The following is an 18,991-nucleotide window of genomic DNA, read 5'->3' as shown; positions in this document are numbered from 1 at the left end:
TGGCTTCTAAACCATCTACTCCAGCCTTTCCCTAGGATTACCCTTGGCCAATAATTTATTCTCTGGAAATACTAAAACAGCCCAATAAAACAACTCAGGTCCTAACCCAGCTTTACAAAAAAGTCTCAAGGATGAGTCAGCACCTTATTATTTACAGGCTTCTATTTGTGAAGTTATTTGGCATGAGAGGGAGGATGATAACGTGGTCAAGGCAGTAGTCTGGGACTCAGCAGACATGCGTTCAGTCTCCTGTCCTACACAGAGCTGCTGTGTGATTGTGGGCCAGTCACTTATGAACAGAGTTTCTGCTGAGATCTTAAATACATGTTGATTTTTACCTGTGTAATATGTGTCATGAACTTCCCAGTAACAACCTAGTGATAGCAAAGCTTCCTTAACTGATAGGAAAGTTGTACAGGTGAATACAGTAAAGACCGTGCAAGTTCTAGATGGTAGAATAGGAGCCATCCCTCACGTCTTTTCGGTTATATTAGCACTGAAGAGAAAACGGGCATTTAACATATTGGTTTATGACTGCAGTTCACATGTGGACAAGACATTTTGGCTGGTACATATATGTCAGAGGGAACAACACAGTCCTTTGCTAAGTTTGTCTGAAAAGTAACTGCATTTTCTAACCAGACTGCCTTTCTTTAAAATAAACAGTTTCCTCATTATCATTTCACTTGTGCTGTTACATTGACTGTTGCATTTTATTTGCCATAAAGCTGTCCAGGATTTTGAGGGCCTATTTTGTGTTCTTACTCACAGCAAGTTTTATTTTAACGTTTGAATGGGAATAGCTTTGCTTTGGTGTGTACAGCTGAGGCACATTAAAATGAGATGTTTAATTTTATCCGATTCTGACATAGATGTGATATAATTAAAGTGTAAGTCTCTGGAGAGATTTGCCCATTTGTTCATTTTGCCAGCCAGTGTGAAACTGTCTTTATCTGAGTTTTCTTCCTCGGTCTTAGGCAATGCAGGCGCTTGTACAAATGCATAGTCATTCTCATCAGTGTAAGAAAGATTTGCCTGGACTAGTCTCTTCCTCCTATGCTTTTTGTTTGATTTTTGTTACCAATTCACTGTTATTTGTTTGTTCCTTTTTTAGGATTTTGAATCCTTTTTCTCTGCTAAAGAAGAAAATATTATTTATTCATTCCTGGGTCTTGCTCCTCCTCCAGGCACAAAGGTATGCACTGCTGTCCTTCTATGGGGGCCATTTATTTGATTTTAATAAAAGATGGAGATAGGCAATGACTCAGCATGTCAAATAAGGGGCAGTGACAAGCATTACATTAGATGCTGGTGCAGCAAAGTGTTCTTAAGGGAAAAAAAAATGGCTGGTTCAGTAAATACTAGAAAATACTTCTCTCTTCCTGTCTTTCACTGCAGGCTTGTTACCATGCCTCCAGCTAATGATTTTTGTTGTTGTTGTTAACACAAAGCAGTATTTTATCATGTTCAGCTTTTAAATGATGCAGAATTTCCTAATGCTATTTATAGGTTGTGTTAATTACAAGAAACTTTCACTTCCCCCTGCCTGCATCAAACCTTGAGCAAACAGGGTTTGTCCTGGCCACCAGCAGAGGGACTGGGATGCGGACCCCCTCCATCCTCTGCGTGTACATGCAGACTGGCACTATGGGGTTTGCTCCCTCTGCCTTGAGGAGATGAAGTCTCACCCAGGACGTCACAAAGTCCCTTTGGCAAGTCTACCAGTTGTTCTCCATCCACTGTATTTTGACAATGATATTCTAATATATTTCTGGCAAAAGAAAAAGATGTTTCTTTGTTTTTTGTTTTTTTTTTTCCTTTTTTCTTTTTCTTCTTTCTACAGAAAGCATTGTGTTTTATCTTTAAGAGTCTTCTTCTAATTAGAAGTTTTATAACTGAGAGCATTATAGCTCTCTTATCCTGAGATCATGTTAGGTGATAAGCAGGTGTTGCCATCTTTAACATGGGTGATTCAACAAAAGAAATGAATCAAGAGAGCGATGACCCAGAGTGATAGCAGAGAACTCTGCTGCGTTGTGGTGACCTGGCTGAGGAATTGCCCTGGAGCATGAGATCTGCCTTCTGGTCCAACTCTGCTGCCAACTGTGTAGCAACTTTGAGTGAAACACTGTTGTAAATGGCTCTGTTTTTCCACTTCTGTAAAAGCAGAGAGAAAAAGGAGGCTTTGCTAAGTGCTTTGAGAGCTACAGATGAAGAGATACCCAGGGGAGGGCCACAGTTGCTATAAATGTCTTTGACACTGAGTCCCTGTGTGATAAGGAGCAAGTGATTTAAACTTTCTGCTTTAGCTGTACCACCTCCCACCAAGGGAAATAGAAATTACTTGCCTACCTCACAAGGGTCTTGTGAGAATTCATTTAATTAACATCCCCAAACCCATGAAAGGCTTAAAGGACTGCAGGCATCACATATTATAATAATTATAAAAGATACATGGAAAATCAATGAGATAAAGAAAATTGCATTTTTCCATCTTCCCACTTCATATATTATCTGCTCCTTCACGCAAGGTTCTGTATAGATAGCGTGTCTATGAGGCAAAGTAGCAATTTTTGTAGAATTCATTCATTCCCAGCTGTCAGCAGAGGCTGTTACAGTTTCTACTTCGTGACAACTTTGTAAATGTTGAAAATAATATGTTTGGTACATTCTGCTGGGCAGATGAGTGTTAGTGCTATTGGTAGCAAGCAAGTATGATTTATGCTGATTAACTGCTGCATTAGTGGTGGTGGTGATTGTTTCAGCCCAGCAAGTGGAAATAAGTGAGTGTTATAAAAATCCATGTAAAAAGTGGATATTTACATAATAATTGTGTGTAGTTTACATCACCTCCCTTTTAAAATCCGTTCCTGAATTTGAGAGAGACATATACAAGTGTTTTAGCATTTATTGCAGAGGTGTTTCTCAGCATCTTCACTGCGTGACAGTCTGGCTGTGCTTTGTCATACAAATAACCTTGCTGCACTGCTTCTGCTTTCCTTTCATTAGGCTGTCAATTCAACCTTAGCATGAAGTACAGTGGATGGCTCGTGACATCGATTTCCAGCAGCATGAATCTGGAATAATGAGTCAGGTGTGGAAGAGATGGGGATGATGACACATATGACAGGGTTTCCTACTAATATCTTCTTAAAGAATTGTACTTTTTTTCCAGAATATGGTGATAATTTGTAAAAGAAGCAAACTATAAAGCATGGAAACACCACAAAACAGTCACTAAGCATTTGCTTTCTAGGGATTTTTACCTCACTGAGACATTACAAAGATTAATATGAAGCTGATACATACTCTTGCCTCAGAAGATTCTCTTTCCTCTTCCATCCATCTTTTGTGGCATATTGCACCAGCAGTAGAGAATCTCTTTAATGACCATGATGCTGTTTCACAGTGCAGTCCACGAGGATCCTGACCCAGGACTGTTTCGAGCCTATTTTCTAGAGCAAGCAGAGGAACTTTTTGCTACTCCCTCAACAAATGACAACTTCCCAACAAAATACTTGTAGTTAAATTCATTGCCACATCAGCCGGCTGACTGTAAAATACATTTCAGTTCTGCAGATTTTCATTTTTGTAGCCCTGACTTCTCTCTGGGTTAGGTGGCTACAACTCGTCAGCAGGCCTACTTGTCTAGTGTTTACATTGAGCTATTACTGCTAGGTATTGGAGCTCTGATGATGCCAGAGCCTAATGTACAAGCTGATCTACAATTGCAGGGTGAGTCTGATATGTCTAGGACACATCAGATAAGTTGTCACCAAGGTGCAGATTGACTCTAAGACACATGTAAAGAAGCTCTGAATACACACAGATATAAAGGAGATCTGCAGCACACATGCAAAGTAGTCTTTTCACACTTACTTATTTAAGTATCCTCTTAGAAAAAAGCTGTAATTGTTTCAGTAGGAAATAGCAACTCAACATCAAAGTTAACCAGGCTGGCTGGAAAACTGGCTGGGGGGCAGCTCCCTAAGTAGGTGCCTATCCTTCCCTGCAGCCAGCCGTGTTCAGACCTCTGCTAAGGGCTCTGGCCAGGTACTACTGTACAAATGGCCAGTTGCTGTGTCCATCACCGTGTTCCCGGATCCAATACAATCAAGTATTTAGATGCCTGGATGGCATATGGAAAGTTCTGCAGATCTCGGTGGAAAGGTCAAAGCTCTAAATGCTAACTATTTGCTTAGGTCACTGTGGGAGTCAGGCAAAGATCTTCACACTTTTTTTTCATATCTAACAAGTACATTTTTGTCCTTAAAGGGTGCTATGTGGCCATAAAACTCAGTGACATTACAGGAAATCAATACATATTTTTGGTACTTCAGAAAGGGTCAATTAGCTCACATCATCTTCTCTCTCTCTTGTTGCCTCCCCATCGCACTGGTTATCATGTTTTCTAAAGCATCATTTAACAGGGATGAGTAGCACAGTTTTATGTGCCTCAGAGAAGAAGCAGGCATAGTGTTTGTGTTAATAAATTCTTTAGTCTAGTAATATGAAATACCTTCTCACTTGAAGGAATATCTGGTCTAGAATACTTCTAATCTCTAAACACATTTCATGGCAGGCTGGGGTTTAGAGGACAGCTGTGCTTTGTGCCTGACCCAAAGATCTCTCAAGTTAGTGATAGAATGATCCCATTTAATCTTGGATTAGTGGCATGAACAGTGATGTGCCAATAGTAGACGTGTACATTTGAGCTATAATCAATGTAGTTGGCATGTCTAGGGTCAGGAGTGTCAGTCTCAGCTGCCCCCAAAGTTGGGTACGTTTCTTTTTAAAGCTCCTATCACTTTTATGTTTAGTCTGAAACTGTTCTCAATATTCTTGAAAATGCTCTGAAATATTGGTAATGTGTGAACAGCCCATTAAAAGCTCCACCTGCACCACTTGTTTTCTAAAATGGCACAGGTGAATTGTTTTGTCAATGAGATGCCTATTACTTAAACACAGATGACAAACAGTATGCTGTATTACTACACCTTCTGAGTATCTTAGCAAGATTTGAATGCAGGTAATTAATTGCTTTTTATTTTCAGGGACAGTCAGTTTTTTGAGAACTTTATTAACTGTCAGGGAATACTGCTTCCATTTCCCAGAAGTCCAGAGAGTCAGTAGCTTGTAGCAAGATCATTTAGGTTTGCAATTGCTCTGTGGACTCTGTAAAGCTGATGTACTTGAGCTGAGGGTCTGTTTTCAAATCTTGTATGTACTTCAGTCCTTAATCTTAGTATTCTTGGTCTTAATATCCATAATCTTGATATCCCAACATCCAGAGATACTTGAGCTTTAGTCTTTTAGTTGAAGAAGACTTCTACTAAGACCACTTTGAATTACAAATTTACAGTATATGCATTTTATTTAAAGAGAACATGACCTGTCAGCCAATCTTTATAAATGGTACTTCCTTTGAAATTAGTTAAAAATTAAATTTCATGTTTCTATGGGGAGCTAGTATAACGACGATATTCCAAACATCACAGTTCTCCATTAAATTAACAAGGACTCTGTATGTATTTGTGCATGTGTGCGTGCGCGTGTGTTCTGGCTGATAAGACACTGCTTCTCGAGTTCAGTTCTTTCAGCTACAACTTTTTTTTGCCTTATGCTCTGAGTAAGTATGTGATTCATCTGAGATATTTTACACAATAGGTTCGTTTTAATTAGAATGCCATCTTCAGTCTTTATGTATTTTATGTATCTGCCAAAAAAATATTGAGTACATCATAGATTTTAAAATGAAATGTTAATATACATGCTGAAAATAAATATCTAACCAATTTAGTTTTCATTAACACTATCATTGTCATTTTAGGAACTGCTACAAAGAAAGTATCTGTAAGGAAGTTATCATTTGCTTAAGAAAACAATGTATTAACACAATGTTGCACAAGAGAATTTCAATATATGTCTGTGTTACTACACATTTTAATCTTCAAATGTTTTGTTAGCTTGTGGGGAAAAGTAAAAGATAAATTAAGCCAAACAAATCACGTAGATCTGTTTTTAAAAACACTGCCACCAGCACCAGAGTGCAGTGAGCCCACAGTTTTAGGTGTACTTGAAATGAGACAATATTGCCAGAAAAAGAAGTAGCGTTTTCTCTTTCCTCCTTCCTCTGGCTCCTTCTGCTTACTCCCAGCTGCTCATTCCTCTCCCCAAGCATCCCCCACGTGCTGGCAAAAACATTCATGCAGCTGTGTAACAAAGTCCGCAAATTTTGTGAGATGATTGATAGAAATGTTTTTCTTTTTAAAGCTTTAATCTTGATCAGCCTCCTGCTCCAGTTCACCGCACAGCCCTGGAAAGGCTCTTGCTGCCAGGAGGGCAGGGGCAGGGCAGTGCTGGGAAGGAATGCAGGGAGGGTGATGCTTGCTGCTTATACGTTTTTTGCTGTTGTTGTTTTTCTCTGCAGAGGAAGGGGAACTCACGAGCCTATATGTGCCTACTCTCTTTTCATTACAAGCTCCTAACATATAGAACATATTTTCCGTGATTCAGAAGGAAATTGCCAAAAGGGCACCAAATCTTACAGTGAAGTTTCAAGAAAAAGATAAAACTGCAGAAGTATTTTGTCCATCTTCACTCTGTCATGAAATCTGCTTCCAAACATTCCTGAACTCCTTTCTGTCATTTTTGTCCCCATCCAGCAGAGCATCTCAGCAGGAGAGCACGTCTTACGTTGCACACCACATCATGGGACAAAGATTCCTAAGTCAGCACTCACCCAAGTCTGCTCTGGGGCTAAAAGCCAGATAGCTATGCTAGTGTCACACTTCTGCAGGCTAAGTATGCTGGCTGAAGAAATCATATATGATGAGGATACTGGAGGAGGACTTGTGAAGCTTAAAGGACAAGGGATCATGACTGGGGGCTTTTGTTTAACTGTAGAGACAAATGAAATTATGGAAAAGCAGAAAAAGCCAGACCGACCAGGTGGATGAGTTGTAAGGGCTTGGTCACAGGGATGAGAAAGGAGCTTGTTTTCTAATCAGGGATGTGTTGCTCTGCCCAAAGTGTGTGAGACTTAGGATGACACAGGACAGGACCTCCCCAGAGCCCAATTCTCTGTTGCTGGAGGTAACCACACCAGATAACACCTCTCAGAAGTGGTCAAATTCCCTTTTAATGAATTAGGTCCTTTGCGTCTGCTTCTCTACTAGAAAGATCTTCCGAAATTTCACACTGCTGATGATTAGAATTTTTATTTACAGCCGGTTTGTACTAATTTTGCATCTACCTCGGTGCTCTTCCTGATCCTACCCCTCCCTGATGTTTACTCTGATCTATTTTTAGAGAGTCATCATATCCGCTCACAACATTACATTCAATAGATTAAAGTAATGAAGCTTTTTGTCACCCTTTCATAAGACAGGCTCTCCACTCCCTCAAATATTCCTGTAGCCCCCCTCTGCACCTATTCCAGTCTGAATTTCTCTTTCTTGAGCCTGAGTGACTGGAACAGTACAGAGCGATCCAGAGGAGCTTTCGCCTTGGCCTTATACAATGACATTAATATTTGCTTTCAGCTCTGCCAGCTGTACCTCACCTCATATATCTGAGGATCACATTTATTACCTCTTTCACTGTCACATCACATTTGTGGCTCAGTTATTCTGTGATTATTTAAATACATCCATCTTTTTCTTCTTTGATGATCATCAACTAACAAGATCCCAAAGTGCAGTAGAAACATCTGTTTCTAATCTCTGTCCCAGAACTACCTGTCCCAAATAATGTGGCTTTGCACTTCATGCTATTGCATTTCATCCTATTTCTGTTGTTCCACTTGAGGCCATACAGGTCTCCTTTTATCTGACACAGTGTGTGATCCAGTGTGACCTTTCACAGCTACCTAGCTGAAAGTACAACAGGACTTAAAATAAAGAGCCTTCTATGGCGCTGGAATAAATTTGATAGACTGGTGTGTGAATTGAGGAACAGTTTCCTGATGATTTTAAACAAGAAAGTTAAGAGACTATATATGAAATCCTTTATTACTTCTGGTTTTCTGTAGCTTCTTGACAAGTTTAATTGGAATGCATGCTGGTGAAAAAGGCTTTTTTTTCCTGAAGCTAGAATGTGCCACCAGGGTGAGCATCAGTTTCTATTAAACTTTCCACAGAAAAGTTAGAGAAACTACTATGCTCTGAAGAGGAAGAAGTGCTGGAATTCATGTTTTCCCTACACAAACCCCATGCCTTTACCAACAGATCAACATGCCAACAAGTGTTCCTTTCACAGGAAAATATCCAAAAGGGTATATTTTCATTTGACTCCTGAAGCAAAATTAGAAAAACACCTCCCAAAACTGTAAAGTCAAGAGTTCTATAGAAGTGAATTGTTGGTTATGTGCCCTGAGGCTAGCAATGACTTCTCCTTTGCTGCCAGGAGACTGAAAAGTCTGATGCCACGGAAGAAACTGAGGCACACACAGAAGACAAGGCAGATGAAGGGGCTCATGAAGAGGCTCAGTCTGATCAGTCACCATCAGAAGATCAACAGGTAATTTTTCCTTTTTCTCTTTGTGATATGAGGGTTTTACCTGTGCTAAGCGCATGAAACATAAACCCACGGGCCCTCCTGGTGTGCCTCAGGGTGGGAAGACTGATTGCAGAGTGGTCCTGCTTGTCTTTTGGATGCATTTTCTTTGGCATCATGGTGATATGAAACCTAGATAAAACTCCAGGGAACTTTGCTCTGAATCTTGAACAACAGCAGTTGTCTTTATTTAACAGTTTCCTTTTGCCACTTGTTACCATAAGCTTTTTTTTTTTTTAATGTTCATTTGGAACCAGTCTCTAGTTATGGAGAATAATTTAGGACTAGACATCCGAGCCCTGTCTGTATGGAAAAATTTGCTGCTATCAATGGCCAGCATCTGCAGTGCTCGTAAATCTAGTTGTTAATGTTTGTTGTCATGTACCAGCATTGACTGCTGTTGCAGAAAGCCAGATCTCACAGGGTCTTCTCCAGGCCATGCAGAAACCCCTGGGCAATGCAGAAATGGAGACTGTTGTTATCCTTTCTGCCTGCATCGTGGTTTGACATTACAGTCACATGGGCAGATCTCAAACTGCAGTGCTAAACATTCTTGGAAGAAGCCATCTGAGTTCCTTCAGTTCCGTAGTATAATATCCTGCAGTTAGCTAACTTCAGTAAAGTGGTTGGAAGGTAGATGGATCCTGTGAAAAGGGACCATTCTGTTGTGTGCTGGTGTCTTCCTCAGTGGGGTGTTTATGTTACTGGCCAGGTTCTAGACCCAGTAGAGACTAAGCAGAAATGGATCCTGTGTCTGGAGATAGGGATCCAGCTGCTTTATTTCTCCTGCTACTCTGACGGTTTGGCATTTAAGGATGGGTTTATGTTGATGTTGCAGTGTCAGGTGCCTCTCTTCCCAAAGAGGTAGGTCTACTGGTGGATCAAGCACTTACGCTTGTCAGGTTTTTTTGTGGTTTAGAGATCAGATGGCCCCGTGGAATATCTGTCACAAATGCATCGTCTCTTTTACTAAAGACCAAAACAAACGTTTTGTTTTTTTTTCCATCTAGCCGCAATGTTTTTCCCAAGGAAACACCTCTCCCTAAGCCTTTCCCCATTACCCTTTTTAACAATGACCAAACCAGTCATTGTTAGGCTGGAAAAGCATGCTTTTAGACAGCCTCATGCAAGTCTCACACACTGGGAAGTCCCATTTAACATTGCAAAATGGCGATGATGAGAGACAGTCCTCAGTGGGAACTGAAATTTCTCCTTAAATTATATCCAGGCACTTCTCATGTCTCTATGAATTTCAGCCTGCACGTGAGTGCCATCAACTACCTTTTTCCTCAGCTCTTAAGAGAAGCCCAGCGTAAAACTGCAGTGCATCCCCTGGCTGGATTAGGTTACTTGTCATTCTGTCTGGCAGTCTACTCTAATGTTTTTCAAATGACAACAGAATGCTGGAACATGTCTGCAAATGTGTCAAGCAGCTGTGTATGAGAGGTTTTGTAATGACATAATGCAATACCACTCCTATACAACAAGCACCTTGCTCCATTTCTCACAGAATGGATTGGATCTGTAAGTGGAAAATATGTTCTCCTTTAGTTTTACAGGGAGGGGATGGGCAGAGGAGAGAGCACCAGGCAAGATAGTGTGTACGAAGAGATCTTTCTGTGGTTATGAGGGCATAAAGTATGGTTAGTCTTACAAATCCCCCTATTTCACCTGTACAGTATTGGCAGTGTCGAAATGTTCTTACATGGTCTTACATAAGGAGGAGCAAAAGTCTTCATTAAATCGTCCAACTCTGATACCCACCTTCACCATGCCAGGTGTATATTAGCTCCTAGGGGAAGAAAAAAAGCACTGTTTCTGTTCCTGTCTCACTCATTTTTAAAGAGGGTACTCACCACTGCAGGCAGCAAGGTACCAGTGGCTCCTGCCAGGGAGACACGAAAATCATTTTTCACCCTGTTCCACCGCCTACTTCCCATGTCACCTGGGACAAATCACTTCAGTGACGTGGCATCTGTCCATCTTGCCACAGTTCATCCCGATTATCACTTCTGTTGGGATGGCATGAATCATTCTGTAGAAATTCTGGTATTCACATTCACTACAGACAGCACACAGAGGATGAGTTTAGATGAGAAGAATAACTTTGAGGCAGCTACAGTGAGATGAATTCCACCTTTTGTCTCTGTATCTCATTTTACCCTTATAAAAGAAAGCTAGAATAACATTTCCTTACCTGCCCACGGTTTTATGAAGTTAAATACATTTAAAGACTGTCAGATTGCTGTTGGAGTATCTACAATGGATGTTAGGTCCTAAAGGATATATGTAGTATCAACACAGTAATTTCAGTGTTTCCCTCTCTTCCTCTCATTCTGCAGCCCAGCACATCTTGTTTGACTGCTTGACCACACTGAATAGATGTTTTATGTGTGCTCTCCCCACCCATGTCTTGTTTTCTTCTAGCTTATTAAGAGCTGGTCTCTGTATACTGAGTTCTGAAAGTGTGATCTTTTTATCAGCGGCCCACTGTGTTTTGCAGCCAAACAGTTGCATCTTTTGAATAGTAGTCAGGTCCCTGTTGGAGTGGCAACGTACTCTTTTGACAAACCCTCAAATCAAAATGCCATAATTAAAACATCACAGTTTTATGTCCTGCTTCTGAATTAATATACCAGTGGGAATCTAGTATTGGCATTTTGGCCTTATTTAACACTCAGTTTCAAACTGGCTTAAAAATGACTCTCTGATGCGGGGTGTAACCCAGCTGGCTTTTCTCCAGTGACTTTGCAGGAGAAATGCCAGTGCTATAGAAAAATTCTGGAAAAGTCTTGGCGAGATAAAGATACCGCAGTCTTTGCCAATGAGCACAAGACAGATAACAAAATAAACCGACTGTCTCAATTGTGAAGCTGCATGGAGGGTCCCAGATTTCAGAAGGCTCCTCTAATGCCTCAGTAGCAGGAATGGCAGCCAAAGGTCAATGTGGGTACGTGTGGAAGCTGCAGCCCTCCCCTGCTGCTTCTGCTGCCCTTGCTGGGAGATGCAGGAGTCCAGAAGCTCCAGCTTTTTGTCTCAGGCTGGTATGACCCTGAGGAAGCCAGTGAGAGACCCCAACCCTCTGAAAAACGAATCTCTTAATTTAGCAGCTGCCTCCAGAAAGTGTCAGGGATAAGTGCACAGTGCGACAGGTTGTTCTTCACACACCTCACATCAGACTGCCTAGGCTTCAGCAGCTCCAGCCCCTCCTTCGTACAAGCACCCAGGAAAGCCCGGAGCAGATGTCGAAACAGAAAGTCCCTTACACAGATCCAGTAGTAAATAACAGGAACAGCTTTCAGCCTGGGTTGCCAAGGGACAGCTGCACTAGGGTTTATTTAGATTATGACTTTTTTTTTCACCTTAAACCTGTTGCATACTTTCCTTCCCTAATCACTTCATCAAGCTTATCCTTGACTTCTTCCTAATCTTTTTTTCATTCCTAATCCCCATCCTCTGATGGAGAAAGTTGAGGAACCATTTTGTTTGGATATAGTGTCCCTTTTGCTTGCTTTGTCTGTCCCTTTGTTTTTGAGTTTTTTGAGGAAAAGACTGTGACCTCCTATGCACGTGGCACAGCAAGGGCTCTGCTGGTCACTAGATGTGACGGTAATAATTTTCCTTTATTTTTACTATCTGACTTTAACTTTAGATTTTAGCTTGGGGGTTAGAATATTTTTTAAGTGGTGTCCCAGTTATATCAGTTTGCAGTACAGATAAGGCTCACTTCAGGGCAGAATTATTTTAGAAGCATGTTCAAAAATCATATTGTAATGCAAGTCTGCATCCTGTCTCAGCAGTTCCCCAGGCCATATATAAACCCTGGCACTGCAGCTCACTCCCTTATCTCAATTCATTCTATGCAAACTCGTATCAACCGGTCATGCCTTCTGCATGGTGCTATTCTATTTGCCCTTTCTCTTTGGGATTTTGTGTGAGATTAGCTCTTCTCTTCGATAACCAGCTTGGTATCTAACATTAAATTCTATTCACTGTACATTTATATTTTTTTCTCTTTTTTATCTCTTCTCTTCATCACTTTTGCTCAATCCACAGTCTAAACCCAGCTTGTATTATTTCTTATTCCCCAGTACTGTTGAGCCAAGGCATCTGTTCCAGCCTACAACAGTTAACAGAATTGCAAGCCAGATTCTGAGTGATGATATATAACATAGATAAGGCTCTGTATAATTCTGATTTAACTTTCATTTTGCAGACAAGCCAATTACAAAAAAACCTCAAACCCCACCTGAAAAATCAAACAAAACCCCAGCTCTAATGCTTTGCTTGTCAATGAAGCAGATTTGATTGGAAGTAACTGAGAAAAAGGAAGCTGTATTTAATGATTTTATAGCCCTTTTTCAAAGGAAAAGCTTAGCTTAAATGTGCTTTGTAAATTAATCTAGAGGACATTATCTCAAAATAAATCTACTGAATTCCACATAATTTTCCTAAATTCAGTGTTTAATTTCTGCTGTGTTTTGCCTGTATGACCTCTGATATTCTTTCTTTAATCTATCTTTTAAACATTTTCTTTTGTATCTCTTATGTAGGAAAGCAAGGAAGAACATGCAGCAACAGGGGTATAGTATATTTGGACATTTTGCTTTTATCTTTTGTTTGTGTGCATTTAATTCCTTTTCAGTCTCATTGCTTCACTCAAGAGAGAGTAAATTCTCATTCATGAAACTAAATATACTAGTATTATATTCTGCTAGGGAAAATTATTGGTCACATCATAGTCTTATTGTTTGGGAACAAAGACAGGCCTTTAATCATTAAAAACTGTAAATGGAAGAGAAATTGTCTTTCACAGATTCTTTAATAAAATTTGCCAAGGACTCCCAAGACAGCTATATCTTTGACAATCGCTAACTAACACCATGCTGATTACATCTTCAGTGTTATGAGTGTGAAAGAGTCATTCTGACAATTTAGGCAGTTCTGCCTGTTAAGGAAATATTTTCCTTGCCAGAATTTGTGAGACCCAGGTGCAAATCCTTATACACTTTTCTGCTTTGCCCAGCATTGCAAGTTTATGCCTTGAATGTTTCCTCAGTGTTCCCAGTAAAACTAATGATTACTTTAGGCTATTTTCCACTACAAACCTGCAACTATAAGAGGACACATTTACATCTTCCCACTTCCAAACTGCAATACATGTATATATACATGTGTATACATACACATGCCTGCTGTCAGTCATGCATTGTGGACCTGGCAGCTGAAACAGAGCTCCTGGGCCTATGGGCAAAGCGTGGGAGCTCCTGGTGACATTGGCGAGGGCTGTTAAGGCTGATTAGTGCACCCCAGCACCACTAACTAATGCTTCAATGAAGAAAAATACCCATTTTTTCTGTAAAAGGTAATTGACTTGAATTTTGAACTGAAGTTGTTAATATCTGAAAGATGTTGCTTGTCTGTGAGCTTGCCTGGCCCTGTTTCAAGCAGTTCTAATGAAAGGCACCTTTCCTGGGGGAAGATGCTGAAAGAGGCAATATTCCTTTGGCACGAGAACTTCTAATCCAGCTGACCTGTGTAGACATTCGCGTTACGTTTCTGGTTTTGCAGGGTTGATCCCTTAGTGCAGTGGTTTTCCTTGAAAAACAATGATTCAAATCAGGAATCTGATTACAACAGGTCCATTCCCAAGCACGTGTTTAAGCAAGTTTTTACTTCAGTGACTCAGGTGTGACTCTCTTACAGACAGTTTGTGCCTGAGAGGGAAACCTAAGGTCTGTGCTGCTCATATACTACCTGCAGTCCTGACTGAAAACTAATTATGTATTCTTTGATTGGTTGATTACACCAGGAAGAAATTCCCATAATTTTTGTAGTCTAGGTAGTATATGAAGGTATGACACTTTGAGATAAAGCTTGTTTATACATGCAGATGGAGTGCCTTGGATCAAGAGTTTGCTGGAAGAGAAGGAGCAGAGAAGCCTACAATGCCATTTTCAGTTGTTTTTTCCAGAGCAGGACTACACTTTGAAGCTTTATTTACTAGCTCTTAAAAGACAATAAACACAGATTGTTGTCTGTGTTACGTAAATGCTACCTTTCAGGTAACTGTCCATTTGGTTGACTGAAGGAAAGGGCTATTGCCTTTAAATTGCACCATTTCTCCTCTATAAAAGAAAGAAATAAGAACTTTTGAAACAGAAACAGGGCTGTATTATCTGACTTTGCATGATTTTTAGATTAGTCAGGAGTCTAGTTCCTGTGCCATGAATCTTGACTTGTTTACTGCTCCAAGAAAGCATATAATTAAAAATACTAAACTTCTTGTCATATTTACCTATATTTCATATTCCCATTTTGATCTCGAATATCTGTGTACAGCTTAACCATGTACTGTGTTCTAACCTGTCTAAGAAGAGGGTTCTTGTATTCCAGCATTTGCCTATTAACTCCACAAAGCTAGAGCCCTGGCATGTTAAGATTAAAAACTCTATACATCATTACTCCTCTGTTCTATTTTTAAAGCTCTAATAATATTGCATTTACTAGAAACATAACAGTTGCAAAACCAGAGTTCTGCATTTCAAGACTGTTTATTTTTCCTTCATTTCCTACATAATAACTACAACTACTTTCTATAAAAAAGGAAGAAGAAGAAAAGCAGGACGAGGGAGAAGAAAAGGAAGAGGTAGAGGAGCAAGAAGAGTCTTAGTACAGTTCCCTATGACACATTCTTTCTTGAACAGGTTTTCAGGTAACTATTAAGATATCCAGCACAGTTTCTAAATGTTCTTAAAGCAACATAAACTTGAAAATTTTGTACATATTGTTGTTATATGCAATGACAAGAATGGAAAGAACGTACCAAAACCAAAAAAAGGTATTATATATTTGACACATAACGGTTAGTCAGAACTATTGCCCTTCATGACTCAGTTAGGTTTCCCTATTTCTGTGGCACCAATGAAGCTGACTTTCCTACACAGCTGTCTCTGTGATCCCTAATATCCACCAAATACTGCAGGCCCTTCGATCCTTTCCCCGTTGCTCCTATGACCTTCACCTCCCTGCCAGGCTTCTGACATCTACTTTGGGCTTATTCCTTAGCATCTTCCTACGGTATCCCCTAGCTCTCTGCTGTGACCCTGAAGCACGAGCAATGCACATTGCAGCACGCTAGGTGTGTACTGCGCGAGTGGTCAGTATATATCCACAAAGTGCCCAACCGGTGGGCCAAACGTACACTTAACCATTAGATTGATTGCAGCTTCTCTTTCATCTGGGATAAGAATTTGTCTCTCTCCTCTCTTACTCAGCTACTTATTTCACCAAAACTTTTGAAAGCTTCATGTCTCAAATGAAGCCCTCTCTCAAACTCAGTTGAAATGTAAAAAAAAAAAAAAAAAAAAAAAAAAATTACTGGGGAAGGGAAAGGAGCCTGACCAGAAATATGACACGCTATAAAATTACTCTGATTGCCTTAGCAACTAGGCCAAATGTGACTCTAAAACCTCAAAACAGGAAGCATCTGGGAGGCAGAATTTGTGCCTGTATAGATGTATGAGCATCTCACATTGCTTCAGTTTTGTCAGCACGTGGTTTCAAATTTAATGTTGTTTGGGTTTTCTTCTTCCTCCTCCTACTGTCTCTTCTCCTCTGCACAGAAATAAAGATCAAACAACCACTTACTAGGGAAAAACTGTTAACCTGCAAGAAAGTTGGAATTTCCAGCAGATTTTTCCTTGGGTGGTAGGACTGCCTCCTGATTGCAGACACAGAGTGTGATATGCTCTTTCTAGAACTAGTGGGATTCCCAGCTAACTCTGCCTCTGAGGTCGTTGCCATACGTTTCACGAACCGTACGCAGATGTGGAGACAGGACAGAAAATCTGTTGCTTCTTGCACGCTACATCTCCCAAATCTGGGTTGCTCTGTTGCATGGGAATAAATTCATCTCAATGTTGTCCAGTGTTCAGACATGTAAAATCTCAGGAGTGCTAAGTTCTAATCTAATTTTCCTTATTTTTGTTCAGGAAGCACAAGCTGGAGCAGCCCCACCAAAGAAAATAAAATCACTCTCAAGCAAAGCATCACTACCTTTCATGCCTGTAGACATATGAACATATAAATACATAACAGAACAAAGACACCACTCTGTCCTACCTGTGGCCTTTATATATATATTTGGTATTCCAATTGCTTGTTAAAATGGGTCTTCTTATATCTGACTGATAATATTTCAGTTGATTGTTATATGTTGGAATAGTATTGTCCATGTCGCATTTTAGATTGTAAGCTCCTCAGGGCAGGAACCATGTCTTTCTCCATGTTTATCTACTGCCAAACACATTGCTGCCGCTCCGCAGATAACTGCACTCACACAAGTGATGTATTCAGAGAAAAATTCAGCACTGAAAACTGCAAAGAGGCTTCCTGTATACAAACTATGTGAGTCACTTCTCCCTCAGCTGGCTTTTGAAAATGATTGAGATTTCCATTGTACAGCAGTTTAAATAAATGCGTTTTCTGTCATATCTGTTCTTTGTCTGCAAAAGCATTAATTTAACCCTAGCAAGCTGCGCTAAGATCTGTAAAGTTAAGTTTTCTCCATCATTATGTTTGTAGGCTACACAAAGTCCTTCACCTTGCCTAACGTTCCTGCGGATGTTTCTGTTGTGTATAAGAGCCCAACCACGAGGATACACAGTCTGCGTTGCAGGAAAGAGATGTCCCAGTCCCTTCTACTGCAGCCTTGTCAGTCTTCATGGATACATCCGTATTCACTGGGCCAGGGAGGCAGAGGAAATTAATCTATGTTCACGCTGTAACTGTTGGTTAGAAATTCACTGAGGAAGACGGAGCTTGGATTTCCGTCCCTTGTCCAATTAGCTTTTATGAGATTCATAAAAACTGCTTATCGAGGAAGGGAGGGGATGAGAAATGCTTATTGCCAAAGTAGCCCATAGCTTCATGGACAAAACAACCTCCAAAGGAACCACAAGTTTATGCCTAAGTGATCAAGAAAAGGCTGGCTTTACAAGCTGAGATCTCCTATACTGTGAGTGCTTGAACAGTAACTCAACAAATAAAGAGGAAGAAAAATTTGTGGAGGTTTCCTGAATCTCCTGAGTGGGTACATTTTTTTGTTCAGAATACATCTAAGGTTGCAATTGCTGGGAGGGGATGGATGGGAAAGGAGTGCGCTCTGTCTGTGCTGTTCTCACGCTTGTAGGTGATGCTGAGCTCAGAGCTGGCAGGTCCAGCTGAGGGCAGGACCTTGGAGTCCTCACTTGCAGCTCACCAAAATCGTCAGCTCAACATGCAGCAGCAGCCAAGACCCAGGAAAATGCCGGGCACCGTCAGGAGGACGGCATGACTTCGCTGCCGTATAAAGCCTTGCGGAGTCGACATCTTGAGCACTTTGTGCAGTCAGGTCTCTGCATCTCAGGGAAGACGTAGTGGCGTAAGAGGAGGTACAGAGAAAACAACAATTAGAGAGGATGAAACAGCTGCTCCATGAGGAGACTGAAAAGACTCTTCAATTTGGAGAGGAAGCCAAGGCATTTACAAAAATCATAAAGGCCGTGAATAAGATGAATACAGAACTGTTAGGCAAAAAATCCTGCAATGCTATAATGAAAATTAGTATACACAGTTAGAATACACAATGAAATTAGTAGATCAGCTTAAAAGAGATAAAAGAGACCACTTTTTATACGCTGGGTTGGGAACTTCTGGAATTTGTTGTCACAGGATGTTACGGAGACTGACAATGTCAACAGGCCCAAGAAAGTATTGGGCAATGTCAGGAACGGGAGGCTCGTAAGTGGATACCGCAGCCTGAGATGTGTCCGCCAATATCCCTCATCCAATGAATCGTGGGTGCTGGGGACTGAGGGCAGAAGAAATTGAATACAGCGGACTTGGTCTCCCTAAATAGCATGGCCCATTTCCACTTTCAAAGACTCAGCACTGGATTAGGTGAGCCACTGATCTGACCATTTCTTATATTCCTGCAGGTGATTAGTCTTCCTGGGGAAAATGCTCCCCATCTCGCCGGCAGCCGAATTGGGGTGCCAGTCATCGCTGCAGTAGTTCTGAGCAAAAGGCTGGTCTTTTGGGAGTATGGTAGACAAAATGAAAAAAGAACTGTTAATCGCTTTGGAAATGCAGTAGATCCAACACAGTAAGCATGTGTTGTGTAACAGCTGGCGTGTTCGTGGTAGCTTTGATGTATCCCCGGGCTCTCTGAGCTCTGTATGGCTGGTGAACCACGGGCACCACTTTTCCCCCCGCCGATGTACAGCACAAAGAGCCTGAGCATACTCGATACATCAAGCAGGCCCAAAGGCTTTGGGCTTGAAACAAAAACACCACACCTTGCATATTCAGGTATTAGTTGTTAAGGCAGAAATGTGGTAACCATCTTCTTGAGAGGGTATAATCTGGAAAGCCTGTCAGGGAATGTGAGGAA

The 18,991-nt window shown here is 40.8% G+C and overlaps 1 protein-coding gene across 1 annotated transcript in view; it reads left to right on the top strand.

Annotated features, from left to right (window-relative positions):
• Positions 1-17,051, top strand: part of SH3BGR (SH3 domain binding glutamate rich protein) — a 29,268-nt gene extending 12,217 nt beyond the window's left edge. Inside the window, exons 3-7 of the mRNA XM_082334211.1 lie at positions 1,115-1,195; positions 8,407-8,520; positions 13,110-13,139; positions 15,164-15,271; positions 16,551-17,051. Of these exons, the coding sequence (XP_082190337.1) occupies positions 1,115-1,195; positions 8,407-8,520; positions 13,110-13,139; positions 15,164-15,229 (291 nt within the window). The 3' untranslated portion in view covers positions 15,230-15,271; positions 16,551-17,051. The remainder of the gene's footprint in view (positions 1-1,114; positions 1,196-8,406; positions 8,521-13,109; positions 13,140-15,163; positions 15,272-16,550) is intronic.
• Positions 17,052-18,991: the final 1,940 nt, after the last annotated feature.

The sequence above is a fragment of the Platalea leucorodia genome (genome assembly GCF_965183815.1).
Source record: "Platalea leucorodia genome assembly, chromosome: 2".
NCBI classification, from domain to species: domain Eukaryota; kingdom Metazoa; phylum Chordata; class Aves; order Pelecaniformes; family Threskiornithidae; genus Platalea; species Platalea leucorodia.
Note: the sequence above shows the minus strand (reverse complement) of the source record. Positions and strands in the feature narration are given on the sequence as shown.